At 51.3% G+C, this 22414-nt stretch overlaps 1 protein-coding gene across 1 annotated transcript in view; it reads left to right on the top strand.

Moving 5' to 3' along the window:
* The window catches only part of LOC122380182 (protein phosphatase Slingshot-like), a 54932-nt gene that overhangs the window by 1706 nt on the left and 30812 nt on the right, over nucleotides 1–22414 (top strand). Inside the window, exon 3 of the mRNA XM_043363117.1 lies at nucleotides 17588–17646. Within this exon, the coding sequence (XP_043219052.1) occupies nucleotides 17588–17646 (59 nt within the window). The remainder of the gene's footprint in view (nucleotides 1–17587; nucleotides 17647–22414) is intronic.

The raw sequence follows: 22414 nt of genomic DNA, 5'->3' as shown, positions 1-22414 counted from the left end.
GTTTCCGGGGATTACTATAACAGCACGCGCCATCATTATTCGAACTTTTACTGCTCTGGCATTTACTTCTCGGTCTCTTTGCTCAAGGTCTCGATAAGCACAGGCATTGACGGCGCCTGAATAAGTCATTTTTTATTTCTTTCTTTGACTTCAGCATGCAATATTATGTGTAGTGATTCGCTGGCTGCAAGCCAGACAGATCATCGAATTGAGACGATTTTTTTTTTTCACGAAGCAACAAGCCGCCAGTTTGTCCAGTTACAGTTGTTTGATTATGACTCATTCCATTTCACGAACGACCATATCCCATTTTCCACTAGAACTCATCTTTAGGGAGCCGTCTCAGTCTCGGTGTTAGAATCGATCCTCCCACACTAGACCCAGGCTATCTGTCAAACGGGGTCATGGTAGTCTGTATTTCATGGCGAGATATCTTTCTATCCTCAAACTTTTTTTTTTACCGAGATTCTTGCTTCATCGCTTTTTTTTCTCATCATGAGTCATGGTGAGGGTGGTACGTAGCTTGAGTGATGGATAGTGTTTTTTTTTATCTAAACAGGTATTGTGTTAAATGCACCGACTGAGCCAGATATCGTCTAGCTGTCGACTTTTGTTAGCATTCAGCTCCCGCAAGTGCTGTTTACTGAGGACTGTGACTCTGCTGGTGTCGCGCGGTGACTCCGTCCTGGGTCGGTCAGAGGTCTGTTCAGTCAGCCGCAGTATGAGTAACGCGCCATGGAGACCGACGACGCCACGTGGCGGTCGTCCGACGTCCCCCTGTCGGTGTCGACGGGGCGGCGCCGTCGCGTCGGTCGGTCGGTCGGCCACCGCCCGCGGGCGGCGCCAGCTGTCTCCGGTCACAGCGCCGCCAGCTGTGCGCCAGTCACGTGACGCTGGCCGTGCTGCGGAGCTGGAGTCAGGTGATGCGACCGCAGCGGACGCCATGTGATAGCCGCTCACTGTGCACTGTGCAGTACGGTGTTGTTGCTGGCGTCACGCAGCGAATCCACTTGTCACACCGAGTATCATAGGCGTCACGCGTCAAGTGACGGCGAGTGACGTTAAGTGACGCCGAGTGACGTCGAGTGACGCTCTCCGGCGCGATGACGGTGGATTCGGTGACGGCGGCGTCCCGTGCCCTTGGCCTGCCCCCGCTGCCGCAGGTAAGGACCCACTCTGACCTCGGAGGTAACCGACGGCCGCTGTGGCAGCTGACACTCTACGCCAGACCGCCGCTGGATGGGCCAACTATTGTCAGATCTGGAGCAAGGAGAAGTGGGCACTCGGCAGCAGCGCCTGTGGCTTGGCGGCGAGTCTCCGTACTTCTGCGGTTTCGAAACACTTCGGCTTTGTCTCCTCATTTCATTGATTGTTTTGTATCTTTGTTGCTTCTACCTTTTTCTTTCAGTCTCCAGGCGGTCTCCGGCAGCCTTCTCGATCTCAGTTTTCCGCTCTCCACTTTTCTCCGTCGCTGGTTTCGGTGGCCGTGGCTGTGGGTTTTCTAGCCGTGCCTAATCAGATCGGAGTGCGGCCCACTGCTGGGCGGCGCGGCGAGCGGCCACTCCATTACTCCATTTACCCAGATTCCCAGCGGGTGACCGGGTGGTGACTGGTGGGTCGGTTTCGATCCCGTCAGATGGGTGGTGGGAGCTGTGGCCGCGCGGTGGGACGGCACAGTTCGGCGCCGGTGGGACGGCTCAGATTGGCGGGCGGTGGGAGCGGCCATTCGCTGAATGATGCTCGGCGGAATAAGTGCCGACTGATGAGGCAGTGGTGGCCGGTACGACTGGAGCGGGTTAGGACGTGATGGCACCCATCACCATTAGCGTTATAGTCGCCCGTAATAACCGTAATGACAGCCACGGCGCGATCAGCAGCACCCAGCGCCGGTTCGTGATCGCACCGTTATGATTGTTGAAACATACAGTTAGTTTCTTTTTTCGTTTGTTTTGGTAATGTCCAGGCGTGGGAGTTGACCGAAACAGCTAATGCCTCGCAGCCAGTGAGCTTGTTTGGAGAAGCTGTTTTCCTGCAGCCTGCTGTTCCTATGGCTTTGTTTGGCATGATTAGCGTTCTGAATTGTCGAGGAAAAACCTGACCTGGAATGGAATGGAACAAAGGCCTGAAATTGGCCCGCGCCACTGGCTGTGCGGCGCCCAGCGGCAGCGGGTGGGCGAGCGGCGCGCGTGCTCGTTGTGACCCTGAAGATGGCGAGCCCGCGGTGTGCGGCGGCCGAGGAAGGCCACCGCTGTCCGCTGGACCCACTGAGTCAGGACAGGTTATGCCGAGCTGAGGCTGGCTGTTATGGGCATTGGATGCCCAGTGCCCACTGAGGAATTCAGATTCGCGTTGTGGAGACTAGACAGTTAGTAGAAATGAAGGCCGGATTTGTCGGGATGGTATAGATGTCAGGATTGTCAAGCTGTCGGTTTTAACAACAGCACTCATCGGCCTGTACCTGCTGATAACTGGCTCAACCACTCTAGGCATAGGTATACCTTCAAGGATTTTGTGGTCTGACTGGCATACTTGTGTATTTGTTTGGCTGCGTTTTTACTGTCTCTAGGCTGGTCAGTGGTCATGCACCATGTATCGGCCAGCAGAGCAAGGCGTAGTGTCCGATTCAGTCGGTTTGCCGTGGGGCTAACTGTACTCCGTGTGATAATGCGTGATTTTTCAGGGTCTCTTACGCCCGGAGACGCTGCCTGTGAACGTTACAAGTGGCAGCGAGCCGTCGTGGTTTTCTTGTTTGTATCGTGCATGCTGACGGTCATTTGCTGTCGGCTTTGCAATGCATAGCGTTGAGATGAAATATTGACAGTCATCACCTTCAGCCGAAGGCAGCGATACCGCAATCCACATTCTCCACCACCAGACAAGGGAGGGCTTTCTTACTTCTTTTTGAACCGTAGTTCGAATCCCTGCGATCTCGTCGGTCAAACGCCGGACGAGATATGACTCGTTTCCAAGGCGTCCGGACCCTTATCGGCCCGGACCGCTCCCAAAGACCATCGCGGGACCGGCCGGGACCGCTCCCAGAGACCAGCCTGGACCGGTCGCTCCCAGAGACCAGCCGGGACCGTCCGGGACCGCTCCCAGAGACCATCCCGGACCGGTCGGGACCGCTCCCACAGGCGCCGTCTGGCCGTGGGACCGGGCCTGGGAACGCTGTGACACGGACGATGGGTGACGCCGGCGCTTCCTTATCGGCCCGCGCCACTTCCGTCGTTGCGGTCTGCTCACAGCGCGGGCTGGAGGCTCAGGCGACCATTGGATGCAGCGATAGGCTGCACAGTGCACACTGCAGCACAGTGCATATTTGAGTGCATATTACATACTGCATGTTGCATACATGGCCGCTAAGTCGCGCACTTGGCTATTTCCCACTGAACGGAAGCTTTGTTGCTTCCTTTATTACAGTTTTAGCGTGTTTTGGACGCCATTGCTGGCATTGGATGCCTAGTCGTTTTTTTAAAGAAAACAACATGTTTCACGAGTAGTAAATCTTGGTTTTTTGTCAGCTATATTCCAATGTTCCGTATGTTTCATGTCCCAGAAATATGATAGGATTCACTGAAGCTCGCCTATATGAAATTGTAAAAGAGTGCGGAAAGGCTGTCTGCAGCCACCAGCCAACTCGAGGGTTCTCTTAGGTAGGTAGGTATATCACCAATAACCAAAGCCCTGAGTGACATTGATTCCTTGCGTATTGCAGCTCCGCTTCTGGTCTGCTGTTTGTTACCGACCATCTTTATATTCAATTGCTTCCAGTCCGACGATATTATTCTGACTTTTGTGGAAAGGACAAAAATAATGTAAGACTTTTCTTGCTTCTACCTTTTAATACAGGGAAACTTAACGAATTTATTATTTGCTCAGTGCTCATCCAACCATCTCATATGGCCCCTCATGCCTGCTAACAATGAATCACCGCTTTATCGCAACATGCGAACTGCTGTACCGCTACTATGACTTGCTCCTGACCAAGCCATTGTAGTAGATTGCCTAAGCATGCCGCATGCTTTTGTATCCCCCGAACCTCATGCGTGCACCGTTACACCATATCTCTCGAGCATTCGGCCAGCGAATACTTTACGCTCTGCTAGTGTAACCCTGACCGACAATTCATTCGACATCTGCAATCCTGGGCACAACGCTAGCGGCGCCGGTGAACCGAGGCCGGCGGACCGGGCCAGGGCGAGGGCGGCGGCGCGTGGCCACCGGTGCCGCCGTCGTGACCTTTCGACCCAGCGCGGCACCGACGCGGTATACCACCGACCGACGGACCGGTCGACCGACGGACCGGGCGACCGTCGAATACGAGTAGACTTGAAGCGGAGACGGGCGCGGCAGTATTGAACCGAGACGAATGGCTCTGCTGGGTTCGCTGGGGTGAATTCAGGGGCAATGTTCTGTTAGATCTTGAAGTGGTTCGAAGGCGGCTATGGTTTCGGGCTGGGTCTGGACTGGACTGTGTTAAAATGGAGCAGCGCTGTGGAGGGGTATGAGCGGTGCTGGGCTGTATATGCCTAGCTGACGATCTTTGTCATCCCGAATCCTGATCTTGACTTAGATGATAGTTGATACTGGGTGGCGCCATTCGAGACGGTAGCATCGGTGGCTGCATTACGAACAAGGCCTTGTGTGGAGTTTATGATGGAGGTGTAATGATGGCCGCAGTGATGACTGTGTTTCCGTGTCGGAACTTCAGTCCAGCTCGCACAAAAACCAAGGAGACTGGACAGAAATGATACGGAACGTGCTATAAACAGCTGGCCGGGTTCTGGTTTATTTTGGCCGTCGGTCGGCTCTTTGCAGACCCCGCCGCTGGTCGTATGGTTGGTGTAATGTAGCTGCACGTGGTCTGCCGATGTTTAGTTCCTACTGGGCCAAAGAAGGACGTACTTATGGACGACTTTGTTGACAACTGGATTCTGTTGAATGTGTCACTTGTTACGCCGAGTTTGGGAGAAGCGTTTTACAGTTGAATTGCTGGATGCTTGCCGGTTTTCCCATGACAGCGAATTCTGGGAATCGTGTCGACACTGTCGAGTGTTGTGCCTTCATTTGGCACCCTGAATTAAAGCATTCCTCACCATTGTCCGGCGGATCATTGTAATCCCGTCGCACATAAACATTCCAAGAAATGTCAGGACTCCCAGGATATGTCACGTCATGCTTTGAAGATTCGGCATTCTGCTGACGGATTGCTCTGACGAAGTACGAACCTTCGCGGTTGTTACGCAATATTGGAGAGCTGTATTTCAATGCTACCGTCAACCACGGAGTACTTTTATTTGCGATTTACATAATCTCAGATACCGCCGCTCCCTGGGAGACCGCCAGCCATGGTCAAGCGCGCAACTGATCCCACAACATTGCTGATCTTACGTGAACGGTATGTGAACGCGGATGTGAACTGCACTTAATTCCGCTTGGCGGAACAACACCGCGCCCGTGGACGTAATACCCCAGCAGGAGCTCCGACCACCTCCTCAGTCGCGCAATTTTACCGCCAAATGGCCCGGGAACGACAGAAGGCTGCTGTCCCTGACGGCGCTGACGGAGATAACCTTGGGTCGGAGTTGCCCGCCCGTGGTGCTCGGCTCGCCGCGCCGCTTCTGAGGCGTTTGTGCCGCGCTGCGCCAGTTTACCTAACACTGCCCCGTTCGGCGTCAGCGGCCCGCCGCGCGCCAAGAAATGCCGTCGATGCGGCGCTATGGTCGCACACAGACAGCTGACTGAGCTGGCTGCTCTTGGCCCAGTTGGCACGAGTTCAACTGGTCAGAAACGACGGGAAAATGGTCGCTGCAGGCTGCAGCGTTCCAGGATCATCGTGATGTGGTGCAATACCTATGATCAATAACCATCGCCCAGCAAAACATTTGCTACACCCATGGAGTCTCACACGGCACCCTTTGTGTGCCTCGAATACCCTTATCTGAATCTGATCAGAAATTGTGACACTTTGGTGCCATTGTTTCCGAAGTGGCAACTAATTCTGCTGTCAAAGTTGGTCGCTGCGCGGTCGGCCGATTCCCGGATGAAAAGTCAAAACGTTAAAAGTAAACGGATAAAAAGTCAAAGGACATTAAGTCAACAGACAGAAAGTCAACATCGCAAGAAGTCAAAAGACAAAATGTCAAATGAACAAAAAGTCAACCTGCCAAAAAGTCAACACGCCAGAAGTCAACAAGCTAAAAGTCAACACGCAAGAAGTCAAAAGACATAATGTCAAAGAGACAAAAAGCCGACATGTCAAAAAGTCAACGCGCTAAAAGTCAACACGCTAAAAGTCAACACGCATAAAGTCAACACGCAAAAAGTCAAGACGCTAAAAGTCAACACGCCTAAAAGTCAACACGCTAAAAGTCAACACGCTAAAAGTCAACACGCGAAAGGTCAACATGCTAAAAGTCAACACGCTCAAAGTCAACATGCTTAAAAGTCAACACGCTAAAAGTCAACACACAAAAAGTCAACAAGCAAATAGTTTATAGGTGCGCGAAAAGTTGATGCGCAAAATGTAGTCAACAGCAAAAAGTAGTCTTCAACAGCAGTCGTTAACTAAGTCGGTACAAGTACGCCGCAGCCCGCGTCTCCGGTCGGCGACTGACCCGCGCCGGGCCACCTGATCCCCGGCCGCCGCCCGTTGGGCGCCGGCTGCACCGCATAGCGCGTCTAGCTCGGCGCGTCTCCGTACGTGCCCCGACACTACCGATAAGAACGCTCCTACCTATTTTTAAAAGTATATTGGGAATGTGAACTTATCTATATAAAGTTGGCGTACTGTGCCTGCTGGTGGCGGGGGGGGGGGGGGGGGGGGGGCAGTTCCGATAAGGAGACGTAGGGCGGAGGCGAAGATGAAGGAGAGGGACAGTAACTGGTGGCCACAATGCGCTATACTTGTCACCTCTCTTTGGACGTCACAGCTCCGAGGTACTAAAAAATTGTGTTTTTAGCAATCGCATCTCGATAACTGAATTGACCTATACATTTCGATGAAAATTGGTCACCTTAATTGTATGAGGTCCGTACCTTTCGATGAAAATTGGTCACCTTAATTGTATGCAGTCCGTGAATATTAACAGGTTGTTGTCTGTTGATGCTGATATGAGCGTTCCTTTCAACGCAGGATAATCCGACAATCACACAATTGCCTCTCGTTCCAACTTCCACCTATTTAAAAGAAATTTGTTTGTTTTGTTGGGTTAGGCCCTTTCGGTCCAATTAGACAATTTCAGAGCCGGAAGGATGATAGGAATTAGGGGGAGACATTGGTCTGGGCAGGCATCCTAGTGAGTCACCGGGGCTGAGCCCATCCCGAAGGACAGGCCGATCAGCCCCAAGGTACTCACTGCACCCGGCTACGGGGTGCGCTCCCTCGGGAGCAGCGGTGCCGCTCCAGCAGCCCGCATGAGATAAAGTTGCCTGTCCAGCCCGGAGGGGGTTGCGGCGTGGAGGAGAAGGATTTCCGTATCCTGAGGATAGAAGCATGGAACGGTGATTAAAAGAAACGACGCGCTTTACTATTGTACCATTGTACCATACAATACGCTTGAACTATAATAAAAGTGTGAAATCGCTAATAGAACCCGTGACGGAATCAATTGATGAGAAACGTCTCCCTACACAATATAGGAAATTTGAACAAGCGAAACCTTTCGTATCGATAACATTCCGGGCTACTATATTTGTTGAAATAATTCCAGTAAACTGCGCCTGGGACAGTCAGTTGTCTCGAAGGATCATGTAACGCTGCCTCATGACAACCTTACGATGCGAGCGAGCTCCCACCTAGCACGTAAGTGTCAACGGATGTGTGTCAGATTTCAGCCAAGCATGCCCGTGTGACCAGCTGAGTCGCGGTTGCGGGCCATGGGAATCCCCATCAGTCGTGCAATGGAGGCAGTCTCGCTTCAATGTCCAATGATGCAGGTTATATTGTGCAGCATCCTGCTTAAAGGAAAAGGGCCACCTTTAACATGGGGATTGAAACTGAGATAGCCATCTTGTAGCCCTAAGCCCGTGTCCGAAAACCTATCTGTCTACCTCCTTACGGCCGATTTCGGCCTCCATTCGTAGTTATCGGCAATTTTAAAAGAAAATACGCCAGGAATGCGTCCTTATCCCAGGAATGCGTTCTTATCCGACAATACAGCCACCCGCGGCGAGGCTTTGGTTTTTTACCAATCAGCTCCAACCAGCTCAGCTTTAACCAATCAGCTTATCTGACACAATCCGACGAGTCTGTCTTCTGAACGCTGATTGGCTTGAGTGTGACGTCATCGCTATGCCATCATACAGTAGGTGCCGTAGAGAGTATCAACATAGTACCAATATGTTAAATAGTTTTAAATACTTTTTCGCGAATTGTGCACTTCTGGCACCAGTTTTAAAAAGAAAATGAAAAATAATAATGTCTAAATGAAAAACAACGATATCTTCATATTTCACGAAGGTGGCCCTTTTCCTTTAATTGTGTACAGCTGTTTGTAAATGTTATCTCATGTATGTAATGACTGATGATCCAGGTGTCATTGACTTTGTCTCTTTGACTTGTCCTTTTGAGTTTTTGGATTTTGGCTTTTTGTCCTTTGGATTTTTTTCGTAATTTGACTTTATGTTCTGTTGACTTTTCGTCTTTTGACCTTTGTCCTCTTCACTTTTTGTCCTTTTGACTTTTTGTCCCTTTGATTTTTTGTCCTTTTGACTTTTTGGACTTTGACTATATGTCTTTTTGACTTTTTGAACTTTTGACTTTTTATTTTGACTTCATGCCCGGTTGACTTGTTGTTTTTTTGACTTTTTGTCCTTTTGACTTTCTGTCCTTTTGGTTTTTTGGATTTTGACTTTATGTCCTGTTCACTTTTTGTCTTTCGACTTTTGTCCTTTTTACTTTTTGGCAATTTGACTTTTTGCCGTTTTTACTTTTTGGCTTTTGACCTTATGTCCATTTGACTTTTTGTCTTTTGACTTCTATGCTAGTTGACTTTTTGTTCATTGACTTTTTGACAATTTCACTTTTTATCTTTTGACGTTTTATCCTTTTTGACTTTTTGCCTTTTGACTTTCCTCTTTGTTGACCTTTTACCTGTTGACTTTTAAGATTTTTGACTTCGTGCTTTTGACGTAATGTCTGTTGACTAATCATCCTTTTACCTTTTATCATTTGACTTTTTGTCCGGAACCCCGGTCCCCCGGTCGGCCTGCCCTCTCCATGGGTTGGTGGACAGCGCGACACGCGCCACCGCTGCTGTCGGTAGTCGGTACGGTGTGGGGCGCTCCGTGTGAGTATGACGCCGGGACTCTTTGGCCTAGCTGACCCGGCTCAGTGATGGTTCGTCCTTCCTTTCCGCTGCGTCTCGCTTCCGCTCAGTCCTGCGTAGAGCGCTTTTCTGAACATCGCCAGTGTTGTTGATTTCGTCATTTCTGCTGCCTTTAATATTCGCAGCCGTCATCGCCACGGTCGTCATCGCTGACGCCAGCGCTGCCTGACAGCCTGTCAAACTCAAGTGCTGTCATCGGGGCGAGCACGGCTCGACGGGGCCTCGGCTCGGCGTAGCGTCGCGCGTGTGCGATTTCCTCAGCCGAGCGGTGAGTCGAAAACACGTGTCTCGCCCACCAGAGTATGACGAACGGGCGGAGCGCAGACGGCCGCCGCCTCGTGCCGCCGAGAACCGGCCGGGGAATTATCGATTCTCGTGGGCTGGTTACTGTCATCTACGGCGCCTTTGTTCTACACGGCTGGGGTGGCTGCCGATTTTTCAATGAATGTACAGTAGGTCTATTAAAAAAGTCCCCAGCACCAGTGGGCGCTGCCTTCGCTGAGCCGAACCCCCGTCTGCCCGTCCCATATCGCGCCGGGCTCAGGTCAGGTAGGGTCAGCGGGACCGCTCGGTCCGGCCCGCGGGCGGTGGACGGGCGGCCGGTAACGCTTTCCGCCAGCCAGCTGTAGAATCCAACAAACGAGACGGCCACCGCTCAGCGCAGCGAAACCGGTGTTAAAGAATGGCAGTAGATGTTCATGGCCACAATGATTATGAGATAGTCATTGTTAGCCCGTGCCCCACAGGAATGCCTAGACTCTCAAGCCCTGTTGGAGGGGAAATGTAGATTGAGCATCATTCTTATAACTCAGCTTTGGGCATTTAGTTTTTCTCACAGACAATGACAATACAAAAACAATGTAATAAGACCAGACGTTTCGACAACAAAGTGCCTTCGCCAGTGGAAAACAAGATATAGGCTTTACATCGATAAAAAATATAGAAGATAAGAAATGTATAAAAAATTTATATTCTTTATCGATGTAAAGCCTATATCTTGTTTTCCACTGACGAAGGCACTTTGTTGTCGAAACGTCTGGTCATATTACATTATTTTTGTATTGTCATTGTCTGTGAGAAAAACAAAATGTCTGACTCTTCTAATTTGGGCATTTAAGTGGTATTCGAAGTAGCGTCGAAAGTAGCAAAAAGAAGAAAAAATACTTCAGCCAATTTTACATCGGTTCGGAGCAAAAGGTCATGTCACCAGAGGTCATCGATGGTAAAATTTTGCTTGGACAGGGTGCGTTGTGCGCACCGGTGCATTGGGTTTCCAATTTCCATGGAAACATCAACAGACTCGGAAGCTCGTAACGCTAGCGTGGAGCCGAATTCATATCAACCGCCGCTACAATGCATGGTAGCGCAGCGCAGCGTGCTGCAGCGCGGGGCCGTGAAACACCGCCCAGGGCTATCCATGTGTCAGGGCAATCCAACCCACGTGATGGGCTCGGCTCCAGCGGAGCATGAGGCTCAGGACTCCCGCCCAAGCCCCCTGTCTCCCCCTAATTCCTGTCATCCTTCCCACTCTGAAATCGACCGAAAGAGTCTAACCTAACACAACAAGCAGCTCGTTTACCGCTATGTCTGAATAATATTGTCAGATTTAATTCAGGTCAACGGCTTAGCACGTAAATAACAGCAAATGCCACCATCGGTATTATGGGAAAACCAATTGCTTCTCCACAAACACTAGAAGTTTAAAGCTAAACTTGCATGAAATTAATTTACCAGCCTCGTGTTCCTCTTATCAAAACGCTTCGAATGAATCAAAAGTGATCTTTAACCCTCGCCGGCACAGGCTATTTTGCATCCTTCGACGGCACAAGGGGGGGGGGGGTGGCACGACCCCCCTCGCGCTTGGCCCCTGATTGAGCTAGAGCTTCGCGGAAAAAACGAGCGTGTTGCCCGTCACGAGAGGAAGCCGATGATACCCAATTTTAAGGTCCTAGGTCATCGGGTGACCTTCCAGGTCAGGTCAATGACCCGAAAGTCGAGAAAATGGGGACTTGTTAGAAAGTCGTAAAGTGTGGCTGCTATGGGGTTTTCCGGGGTGCTGATCACGAATATCGTGTAGTTTTGATCAGAGATGATGTCTTAAAGCATTTAGACCAGGTCAGGTCAGGTCAGGTCAGGTCAACCGGTAGGGGTCACGACGGGTATTCGTAATACCTGTCATCCGCCTCTGACAGCTTCGTAACATTTTACGAAGGCACCAAAACTACTTCGTAAATGTTCAAATGGTTGCTAAATTCGAATTCAGCTCCAAAAACTAGCGTAGAAACATGTAAAACTCGAAAAAGTGAACCGAGGTCACCAAAGGTCAATGACCTGACCTGACCTTCAGGTGATTCAGATGGTCAAAGGTCATTTGGGTCAGGGTCATGAAATTTTCAGGGTAGGTGTAAAATTTATCAATGCGAGGGTACTGAAAGTTTCGTCGCGATCGGCCGCTTTTTGCGCGAGTTATTTGACACCTTGACGATGTCGAGAAAAAAACGCTTAGGAGATTTAACAGCCTGAGATACATTCAGTATAAGGAAGGGTCAAGGGTGCTAGATTCCTTCCGTCCTCGCTATCCTCAGGAAAAACCAATCCGCATCGCCCCTAGTCTTCATGCTTCCCTCTCTGGACTGGAGGTCACCCCACCAGCCAACCTGTAGTTGATGTCGGTTCCATTCCAAGACACATAACCCTCTTCGGGTGACCGTTGGGGAGACGGCTGGACCGCCCGACAGGGCAATCGTCCCACGGGAACAGTCACGCTTCCGGAGTCCGCAGATCACTGTCGCTGGCTCGCACAACCAAATTACTACACCAGAGCATAGTTATGTCATAGCTCTGCAAGGGCCTTCTCAGACCGAAAAAGATGGCTCCCAACAAAACAAGCAATTTTCTCATTCAGTATTGTATCTCATCAGGCACCACATGTTTTCAGAGTGTTTATTATGCGTTCCGTCAAAAAAAGCGCAGTTCAACTTTCTCCCATTGACTTTAGCGATCTCAAAATTGACCCGACCTTTCTGTCAGCAATGCCAAACTTGCAAAGTAAACGTTTCAAATACATATACTGTTGCCCATTGAAATCGCTGAAGGTTCTAAAGCGATCGGTTAGTCGATGTATTTAGATATGATGAGCACAGGAACTTTCCTTGAGGTAAGGTCACTTGACGTGACCTGGTGTTATGACCTTGAATTGAAAGACTTGGGCGGGAAAAATGGATCATTTGAAATCTTAAAATGTTAGATTTTAACAATAATTGCAAACACTTTGCCGGCCAAATAGTGAGTGAGAAGGGAGCGATTCCCCAACCCCATGTTTAGCTCCTATAATTGAGCTAATTGCTAGAGCCTCGCGGAAAAAAAACGAGCGCTTGCGTCGTTACGTGACGCAGCGACTGTCACCCCATTTTAAAATATCAGTGACCTCTTAGGGCAGGTCAAGGGCCCCCAAGGCATTGGATCGGTTCTTGGTGAATAACTTCGCAAAAAAAGGTCGCATTATCGTCATTTCGATACAATCTTGTTTTCTGTTCTCAGACGCGTCGATTTATATGCTTTTTTGCTTAGGTGAAGCAATTTAGGATGTTTAGGTCAATGTCATGTTAGGGCAACACAGGTAACGAAGCTGTTGAAAGGAGGACATGCTGCATAACATTTGATTCGACCAGTCTTGCAGAGTCCATTGATGGCTGTCCCGACTGGCTAGCTCATTTTGATCGGGAGTTATTGACGAGCACTCCTATTGACGAGCACTCCGTCACGCAAGGTGAACAATGCAAAAGTGAAGCATTAAACCTTGCCAAGAATGTATGAAGTCACTATTTCATGTGCGTGAGGTATAGTTTTAGCTCATTTCCGACGCCAAATTAGCAGATTCCATATTTTCCCATTATGCTTATATGACACTAAGTGCATTACGGATTTGCATCATTTTATAACCGACAACCGTGCAGTCTGCAGAGGTTTACTTAAGACGTCATAGTTAAGTGACCTGACATGAAAACGTGGTTGATTTCAAATGATCCGGCTTGAATCAAATGTAAGGCATAGGAAATGTCAGCCTTCTATCATCAGTATGCTTTGAGCTACCGCAAAAGAAAAAATACATGGTGGCGGCACCCACCCCTTCTTCTCGGCCGGCGAGGGTTAAACCTCGCTTCGAATTATTGCAGATAATGATGCGACCGAAAACAAAGCATTTATCTGTGTCTAGAACGGCCGCTGACTTGTTGGACAAGATCCCCAATCTTAATTTGCTAGATGGGAATAAAATACTCGGCATATGATACATATATACCCCTCGATTTGCCCTCGCGCAAAGTCAATTATAATCATCACTGTCGCTTTTTTATCCGAGATGATGTCGCCACTAAACGGGTTGTTTTGTTTGCTTGCTTGCGTTGAATGGTCATTATGGATTATTGAAGGATGATGATATAATAGGAATGGGGCAAGGGAGGATATGCACTGCAGTGCAGGTGTTTAATTTAGATCACAAAGGCATCGTTTCCGGCATCGTGCAGAGTCACTATCTTCCCCGGCTCTGCACTGCGGCATCTCTGCGCCCCACACACGGCGTCCTCACTCCACGGCCGGCCGCCGCCAACTGACCCACTCGCCGGGCGCCGCGACCTGACCCGTGTCACTGCCGCGGCCTGCGCAATAGAGTCGGGGCTGGAATCCGGGGGTTCGGCCGGCCGGCCGCCTCTGGAGCGGGGGACTTTTTTAGTAGACCTACTGTACGCTGCAGTGACTGGTAGGGACAAAGCTCGTCGTGGGACTTGTAGGGTGTGCTCGAATCGAATCAGCTCTCTTGTTATCTGCGGAACAGCAGTCTCCATCTGGGCCCACCACTGAGCTGGCTTGTTTTTCCGGTTCGCTGGTGGAACGGCTAGGTTTCAGTCGGATTGAAGTTGGTCAGTTGATGCTTGTAGCTGGTCTGTCGTCAAGAGCGACCGAACTGAAATATTGGCTTTATATGTGATCTGTGATACAGAAGCACTCAGATGTAACGCTGTTAAATACGGTAGGTATTATGCCTACTACTTGATAGCTATTTATTTTCTCATTCGACTGAGCTGATCATTTAGAGAACCTTTTTTAGTTGTCGTAATTTTCATTTTAGCGGTAACGTCTTGAAATGCCTATTTAATTCGCCTCTTGCAATAGCGGCATTGCTCATTTTTATTTAGGCGTTCTGACGCGTAACTTGGCCTTTGCTGCATTGAGGCAATGATGCATAGAGCGCATACTGGTGGTTTCAAGTGTAGCCATAAGCCAGGATCGCCTTTATCAACTAGATAGGTATAATGCGTGAGTTAATCCGCATATCTCGTTCGAAAGCCATGTAATGCGGCCATCGCTGAGGTACTATCCCTGCGTGAACCTCGGCAAGCATTGCATCAACCGACGACGCCAACGGGAAATTCGAAGTTTCTGATTAGAGGAACATGATCATTGCTCATCAATCGGTTTGCTCCTGCGGTGATTGACGTCATTACATGGCAAACAGGTGACGTCTCACTATTCGTGACGTCATACGACTCGTAAATCGTGATCGCTTAGTTGTAAGGAAAGACTCCTTCGCCGCTGCGGAGCGCTTATTTACATGTGATGAGCTACTCCGGAGTCGGGCCGCTGAGCTGCGGTTGCTGTCATCTTTGGACACTGGGGTTCCACTTCCTGATTAGAACCATGCAAAGACCGGGCTTACGACGGAATTAACATTTGTACATGAGGTCAGCTGTGTTATGGTAGCGCTTAATACGGGATCTGAGGTGCGCGTCGCTGAAGGCTAAGCTGAGGTGAAGGCTGGCCTTACGGTACATCAGAATGGGACAGAAGTCCGGCATCCTACGCTGTGCAGTCAAACATTGTGGATTTCGGAGAGCTATGGCCAGGAAGATTTCTATTGCCGAGGCCAATTCATTCTAAAAGGCTGGCGAGAGGGTAACGGGCTAACGGGTCCTGTGAGAAGGTTCGGTGAGGTGAACCCAGACGTTCTGTCCACACAGCTCCGTCCCGGCGGCTTACCAGATAAGCTGTGGATAAGGTAACCAAACATGGCCCTGTTGAGCCTCCAACTCTGGTTTGTTTTCTCCGGATTGGCGCGGAAGGTAAAAATGTAAACACATATGTCCGAGACTTCTGGTGACGCAGGTTCCTCGAGTTAGCGCTGCAAAAGGCTGCTGAAACCAACCCCGGTAGGATCCCACCCAGCCGTTTTGGTCATAGCTCATAGCAAATGAGTTTTACGAATGCTGACCGGCACTTTTAAAGATGAAGTTAGTGCCGTGATGACGAGAATCGGCTCAATCGGTGTTTTACGAATTGGATAGCTTTTAAGATGATCGTTTTTTGTGCTCGCAGCTCCATCTTGTCGAGCTGTCCCGGCTCCACGACTAACTTTAGTTCTAATCCTCTCAGACCCTGCAGAACCTGTCCACTATTTGCACTCTGATATGAACGAATGAACCCATTTTTACCTCCGCGCCCGGCTTGAGGTCATCGTTTTCCATGAACTGTGGTCAACCTGTTTTATTCAGCCTAGTTCCTGATCCTGGTCCGGTAGGTCTCCGGTGCCCGACCCCGTGCTGGCTGGTGCTGGCAATGGGGTGGGGTTCGGCCACTCCTGAGGAAAAGCGCACGCCCCCTTCGGTCGGCCAGTCGCAGGCGCCGTGTCAACACGTGACCTTTCCTGACCACGGCTGCTGCAGGCTGACAGATTAGCATGGGTTGCGGACTTTTCCGCCGTTCTATGAAACTGGGTGTGGCGGGGAGTCTGTTGGTCAGTTATCCTGCACTGCAGCCGGACCGGAGTCACTGTCCCAGGAACGGCGGGGCGGCTCTAGCGCTACCGCGTGGGTGGCTGTCTCTACCAGTCCATACACTCTCTCACACATATACACACGGTGACTGGTACGGCAGTGCTCCAGCTCGGTTTGGCCGGAGCCGGATAAGTAGGCTCGCCAGCTGGGCGGACGGCGGACTCTCAGTGCCTTTTGAGGCGAGCGGCGCTGGGCCGGTGGACGCTGGCCGCTGGGGACGGAGACGGGGTGGGGACGCCCACTTGGAAACTTTCCCGACGGAATGTCGCCGCCACTGCCAACTTGGTCAGCTGCAGGACAGGATGTCCAGCAGTGACATTCTGCCTTCCTAGTTCGGACTGCTAGCGGAAGCAATTCACGTTTTATAAGAGAACCATCTCAATTGATTTTGTTTGTCAAGACCATAAAAGGTTCGCTGTGGCTGTTTTCCCTCGGACGGTGTTTTTGCTTCCATAAGACCATCTAGGAAGCTTGATGTCCTGCATCCTTTCACCAGTGCCCTCCCTTCACCGGCCACCTGAACTGAATCTGAATGGTATTCAAATCCTGAGTGACCCTTCTTTTGTCGCGCAACTGTTGTTGCGGCAGCCGCCGTGAAGGGACAGCTGAGCGAGCTGGGGATGCGGGCCATGGTTTGTGACGGTGCAACGGTTCCGCATATAAATGGCCGTCCTGCATGACCCTGCACCGCCGGAAACAGACTCATATTGGCTGATATTTCGCCCTTAAGCCTCTCCACAAACACTCGAAATAATTCGCCACTGGCAGGATGTGCGCTATTCAGGACGGAGAGCCCGCCATCATGCAATGCATTCCGATGATATCGAGCGTCCACTATGTAGGATTATCGCTCATGGGACCAACAGAGCTGATACTATCATACAGTAGCAATTGGGGATCCCTCACACTTGTCATTTTTAAGAGTGCTTTGATATTGTTGGCATTGTTTATTAATCTCTGACCCAAATGCTTATCTAGTGACTGACATACTAACGCAGAAGACTGCCAGCTATGTTTCGCTCCAATTCCTTGGTTTATAAATATTTCAAACAATCTGTCTGTAAGGGTACGTTCTGTTTCTCGGGCGTGCAACTTTGCTGCGCTCAGTGCCGGCTAGTCTGGTGACCGCTTTCCGAGAGGCCTCCGTAGCCCGCGTGGCGCCTGCTCGCCCTGTCCGTACCGGGTACCGTCTGCATTCCCCTCTAGCCCCACGCGCCGCCCCATCCCTCACGTATCTTTTGCACTCTGACCCTCCTTCCCCCCAGCCCGCGCGGCGCCGTCTGTCGCGCTGTCACCCTCTACCGCCTTCCCTCCATTACATTTCCCATGACATCGCTCGCCACCCCGTCCATCGAGCATCTTTGCACCCTGACCCCTCTTCTTTCACACCCCGCGCTGACCTGACTGCCGCTCCCCGCTGTTTTACAGGACGCCACCGTCAGTGAGTCTGAGGATGGACCTGATGACGTCGCTCAGCCCGCCACCCCGTGAGTATACCGAGCCGGCCCGTGTACGGCACGGGTCGCCTTATACGGGACGGGACCACACATCCCTGACGGGCTCCGTATTCGGTCCCCTGCGCTGGCGCTGACGTGGGCTATGCTTTGATGCTAGGTAGCAGTGGATGGGAACCCTGCCTGCTGGCGGTGATATGCTGAGCGTAACGCTTGAATGATTGCCGGTCGGATTTTGTGAGACAGTAGCTGCGCTGTGTAGTGTACCGTATATGTATGTAGTACGGCTATGTGGAGCGATTGCATGCATGCATTGATAGATGAGTCACATATGCGCACGGAAGGTTCAATATGAGTAAAAACTGCACACCGTGGGAGCTACGAGCGACGGGGCCCGGCACTTCCGGTAACCTCACGCTAACCTATATAATCGCAATCGAGCGTGCACTGCAATCATCTGCGTATCAATGCACTTTCCTTGCCCCTTAAGCCTGAAACAGACTCTTTCCGCAGTCAGGAAATCGCATGCGAGAGCCTATTCAAATACATGGAAGCACGCTCGCATCAATCGCACGCACCTGCCGCAAGCGATTGTTGCGAGAAGAATTACAATGTATTTGAATAGGCTCTCGCATGCGATTTCCTGAACGCGGAAAGAGTCTGTTTCAGCCTTTAGAAGCCACGAGCGAAGTGCGGCAGCGATAGAAGCTGGCGTGGGGTGTCGTTCGATCCTCGCGGCGGGGAAACAGACTACAGCTGAAAGGCGTGGTGATGCGGGTAGGGTTGGATAAAGATTGATCCTCGCGGCAATTTACCTGGCCGAAAGGCGATAGCGCTGCAGGATGGGATGGGTATGGCGCTGGGAACTTGTTTCAGCGGAATGAGGGTCTTCATAACTGACGGGGAAGTGGCACGGCCGACCATTCCTCTGCCGTCCGCCCGTCTCCGTCGAACCTTTTATTCTTGCCTGTCGTCTATCCATATATCCGTCTATTCTCTATTCTCGCTTATCCCTCCGTCTATCCCTCTAGCCATCTGTCCATCGCTCCGTCGGCTGTTGTAGCGCCGATAACGGTGCCGTGCGGTGACTGATCCGCCGCGCCGTCAGCCACCACTGCCGTGTGAACGACCAGGCTGGACCGCATATGACGGTAGCCCGAACCGCATATGACGGCAGCTCGTAGGCTGACGGCTGACGGACGGCATAGGACGACTGACTGGCGGCGCTGCTGGCAGCCGAGCCTGTCAGAGCAGCTGCCGCCCGCACTGGGAGGCAGCTGCCGTGGGCGATAGTAGACAAGGCCAGACGGCATTGGCTAAGGGTGCCGCGGGTGTGCGTTGACTCTCCGCCGTACCCTGATTGTTTATTTCGTGTTGGTATGGTCATCCGATTATGGTCGTGGCTGTATCTTGTCATTGGTTGGGATCGCACGTCGATTCGTGAAAGTATTGGCCGTGGTTAGGCTATCGGCGACACTTGACGAATAGCGTGGTTGGATTTGTTTATTGTGACGGCTACTTGGAGGTCTCTGTAATATGTCCTGGAAGTCTTGGTGATATGTCCTGAACTGTTTCGTCGCAATGGCGCGTTTCCCTGGCTGGCATCATAAGCTGTTTTAATCATGTGATAAATTGTTAACACATTAAGTGACCGGCTTCCATAGGGCTTCATCCTTGATTGGATGATGGCTTCTCACTTTATATGTACATATACTTCATTTTAATAGGTTTGTTGTAACTTTCTTTGTCATGAAATCTGAGAGCGTAGTAGGGCCAGTAACCGTCGTATGATCAGTGACCTTGTGTCGAATTCTAATTAGGTGCCTGCCGCAGTGAATTTCTCGGCCGGCCCGCGGGCCTCCGGGATTCGCTGGTGCGTATTTTGGCTTTGTCCGTGTTCGTGGAATTCGTTATCAGGGTCGTCGCGGCGCAGGTCTCGGTCACAATGGCACGGCGTGGCCCGCGCGCGGCCCATACTATCAGCGCGTGCCCGCTGTAAGGTCAAGACGGCCCTTGTCAGTGTGTTCACACGGCCATACCTATTCATTGGCGACCGTCTAAGGCAGGTCGGCTGATCTGATCTCCGTGGAACGCTGCAGCGCTGCACAGCCCAAATTCGGCGATTCTCCGCGACACTGAAACCGGCCTGATAGTGGCGATCTGAGGTGAAACCGGCCGCGCCGTGCCGGTCGTGACTCGGCTGCGGCCAACCCGGCGCGGCGCGGGACGCCGCAGGACATCACATCGCATGGCGCCGCGCGGCAGAGCCAAATTTGGCGTCCGCGTCTGACCCCGGTGGTGCGCCGGCCGTCCGTCCGATTTGGTGCGGTCTCGGCGATAGGGCCATGGATTAGAGATTTCCTGGATCGGCAACTCTCCGTCGGCGCCTTTGATGTAAGCGACCACGGCTGGCCACCTAGCGGCGGAGTGGTGAAGCTTGGTGAGATAGGACGGCGGAGGGTTGGGCGCTAATCCCTGTGGTAAACTGCGGGCCAAGATCAATCGAATTTAGGGATTGAACGGCTGGGTGCGGTGCGTTAAAACGAAGTTATGGTGTCGGGAACGTCCAGTAAGTCCATATGTGTCCTCAACGAAGTAATCGGACCATTGGGGTAAGAATTTTGTCTCGACAAAGGACGTGCATGCGCAGTCGCCAAGCTCTTATGCCGGCGTAAAATGCACGGATCACCATCTTTTGATAACACACTGTTCCATCTTTTCCATCCTCAGGATAGTCAAATCCTTTTCCTCCACGCCTTAACCCCCTGATCCGGGCTGGACGGGCAACTTTATCCCATGCGGGCAGCTCCGCCAGAGCACACCCGTAACCGGGTGCAGAGAGTATGGGGACCCGCAGTTGCTACTGTACAGCGACCCTGAGTAAATTGTCTCAGCACCCTCACAGTGAACAAAGATAAGCTGTCAGAGGGCACGCACAGAAAACCTCAGCTGCTCTTGTATAGGGACCGGCAGTCGATATCAATGTTATCAGTTGTTACTGGACAGGACAGACGGCTAGAGTTGGGGTTCGTGTACAGTAGCAACTGCGGGTCCCCGTACCTACTTGGGAGGCTGGTCGGCCCGTCCATTCGGACGGGCTCAGCCCGGCGGGCGGCGACTCACTAGAGTGCCTGCCAAGACCAATGTCTCCCCCTAATTCTAATCATCATAGGCGGTGGAACGGGGGGGGGGGGGAGAGTACCGTACCCCCTTTGATTTTGGCATTTTAACATTAGCCCCATGGGCGTTGCATGGAAAGAATGGGATCAAAAGTCGGAAGTTCCCCTGAATTGAAGTTGTCCCACCGCCACTGCCTATCATCGTTCCGGCTCTGAACTGGTTTTGGGAGCAGGGCTGCGGAGCAGGGCTGCAGAGTCCGGAGTCGGTCGGAGTCGACAGTTCTGACCGGGGCCGGAGTCGGAGTCGATTTTGCGAACCGGAGTCTAGCCGCCGAAAATCCATCGACTCCGCAGACCTGGCAAGGCTGCAGAGTCGGAGTCGAAGTTGAAGTCGGTCGGAGTCGACAGATCTGCCCGGAGTGGGAGTAGAAGTGGGAGTCGGAGTCATCGAAAATCCATCGACTCTGCAGTCCTGCTAAGTTTCATCTTCCAGTGAAAATCGTCTGGCACTGACGGCGTTGCGAAGTTGCAGCACTGAACTATTTTAGGACCGTGCAGAACGGCAGAGGTTTACGTATGACGTCATAGGTCAGTGATCTGACCCGACCTGAAAATGTGGCTGATTTCCACAAAATCCGGCTTGAATCAAAGGCCTGGTGTTCCAAGTTTCAGCTCTTTATCCCCAGCGCCATACGATCAATCGCGAAAAAACCGTCAGGGTGGGGCGACGCCTGAGTGACCCGCCCCCCTCCCCGTCGGCCCCTCCCCGTGTTAAAGTTAAATCCTTCTCAACTCATAAAGATTATGAAAAACAGTGCGGTTATCCTTTATCAGTTGAACTTAACTGCTCAAACTGCTCAAACTCAAACTCAAATAAACTGCTCAAAAACCACCCAACCACCCCGTCCCATCATTGGAACGCATAGCCGCCAAACACTGGCGTCCTATCTGGAGTTGGCGCATGCGCACTGCGATATTTGGTCGCGAATCGAGGGAGAGTTGCCAATCCAGTAAATACTTCATCCATGATAGGGCTGACGCTGGATTCGCTGGATGAAGGTCGTCCGCGCCGCTCGGCGGCTCCCATGGCGGCCGGTATGCGTCATAGATGACGTCATTAGTGTACTGAGACGTCATACGGTGGGGCTGACAAGGAAGCAGGTACTAATTGACGGCCGGGTATTGCGCACGCACGCTCTCTGACGCCGGTGTGTGTGAGTGACGCTCATGATAGTGAGTCATCGAGTCATCTAGGGATCGTAAATAAGATGTGTGCTATCGTTTTGCTCTCTCCCCACGCGTGTCAATGCTTCACTTTCATGGTTGCGAAATTGTTTTTCCTGATGCATGACATGTCATGGGTTGAATGTTTAGATATCATCGAGGAGAAATTACATGTGGAGAGTTGAGGATTTTACTGCGTGCCTAATGCCTTTTATTTGTCATGCCAATGAGCGGTAGTTATTTCCAGATTTATCTGCGATGGAACGTTGTTTCATATTCCTAAGTAAACAGCCGGTTGATGCAGCCTTCGTTGAAACAGATTGAACATCAAAGGTTGAACGTCAACTCGCCTATCGACATAAACATTTAAGTGACAGGCGAGCGCTTCCACTTGCCAAGACCGTGCGATAGCGTCTTCCCCGGCGTCCCACCCCGTCTCTGGCCGTCCTACCCCGTCT

This window comes from Amphibalanus amphitrite, unplaced genomic scaffold, assembly GCF_019059575.1.
Source record: "Amphibalanus amphitrite isolate SeventyFive unplaced genomic scaffold, NRLGWU_Aamphi_draft 000092F_arrow, whole genome shotgun sequence".
In the NCBI taxonomy this organism is placed as follows: Eukaryota; Metazoa; Arthropoda; class Thecostraca; order Balanomorpha; family Balanidae; genus Amphibalanus; species Amphibalanus amphitrite.
This window is presented reverse-complemented; position numbering and strand designations above follow the sequence as displayed.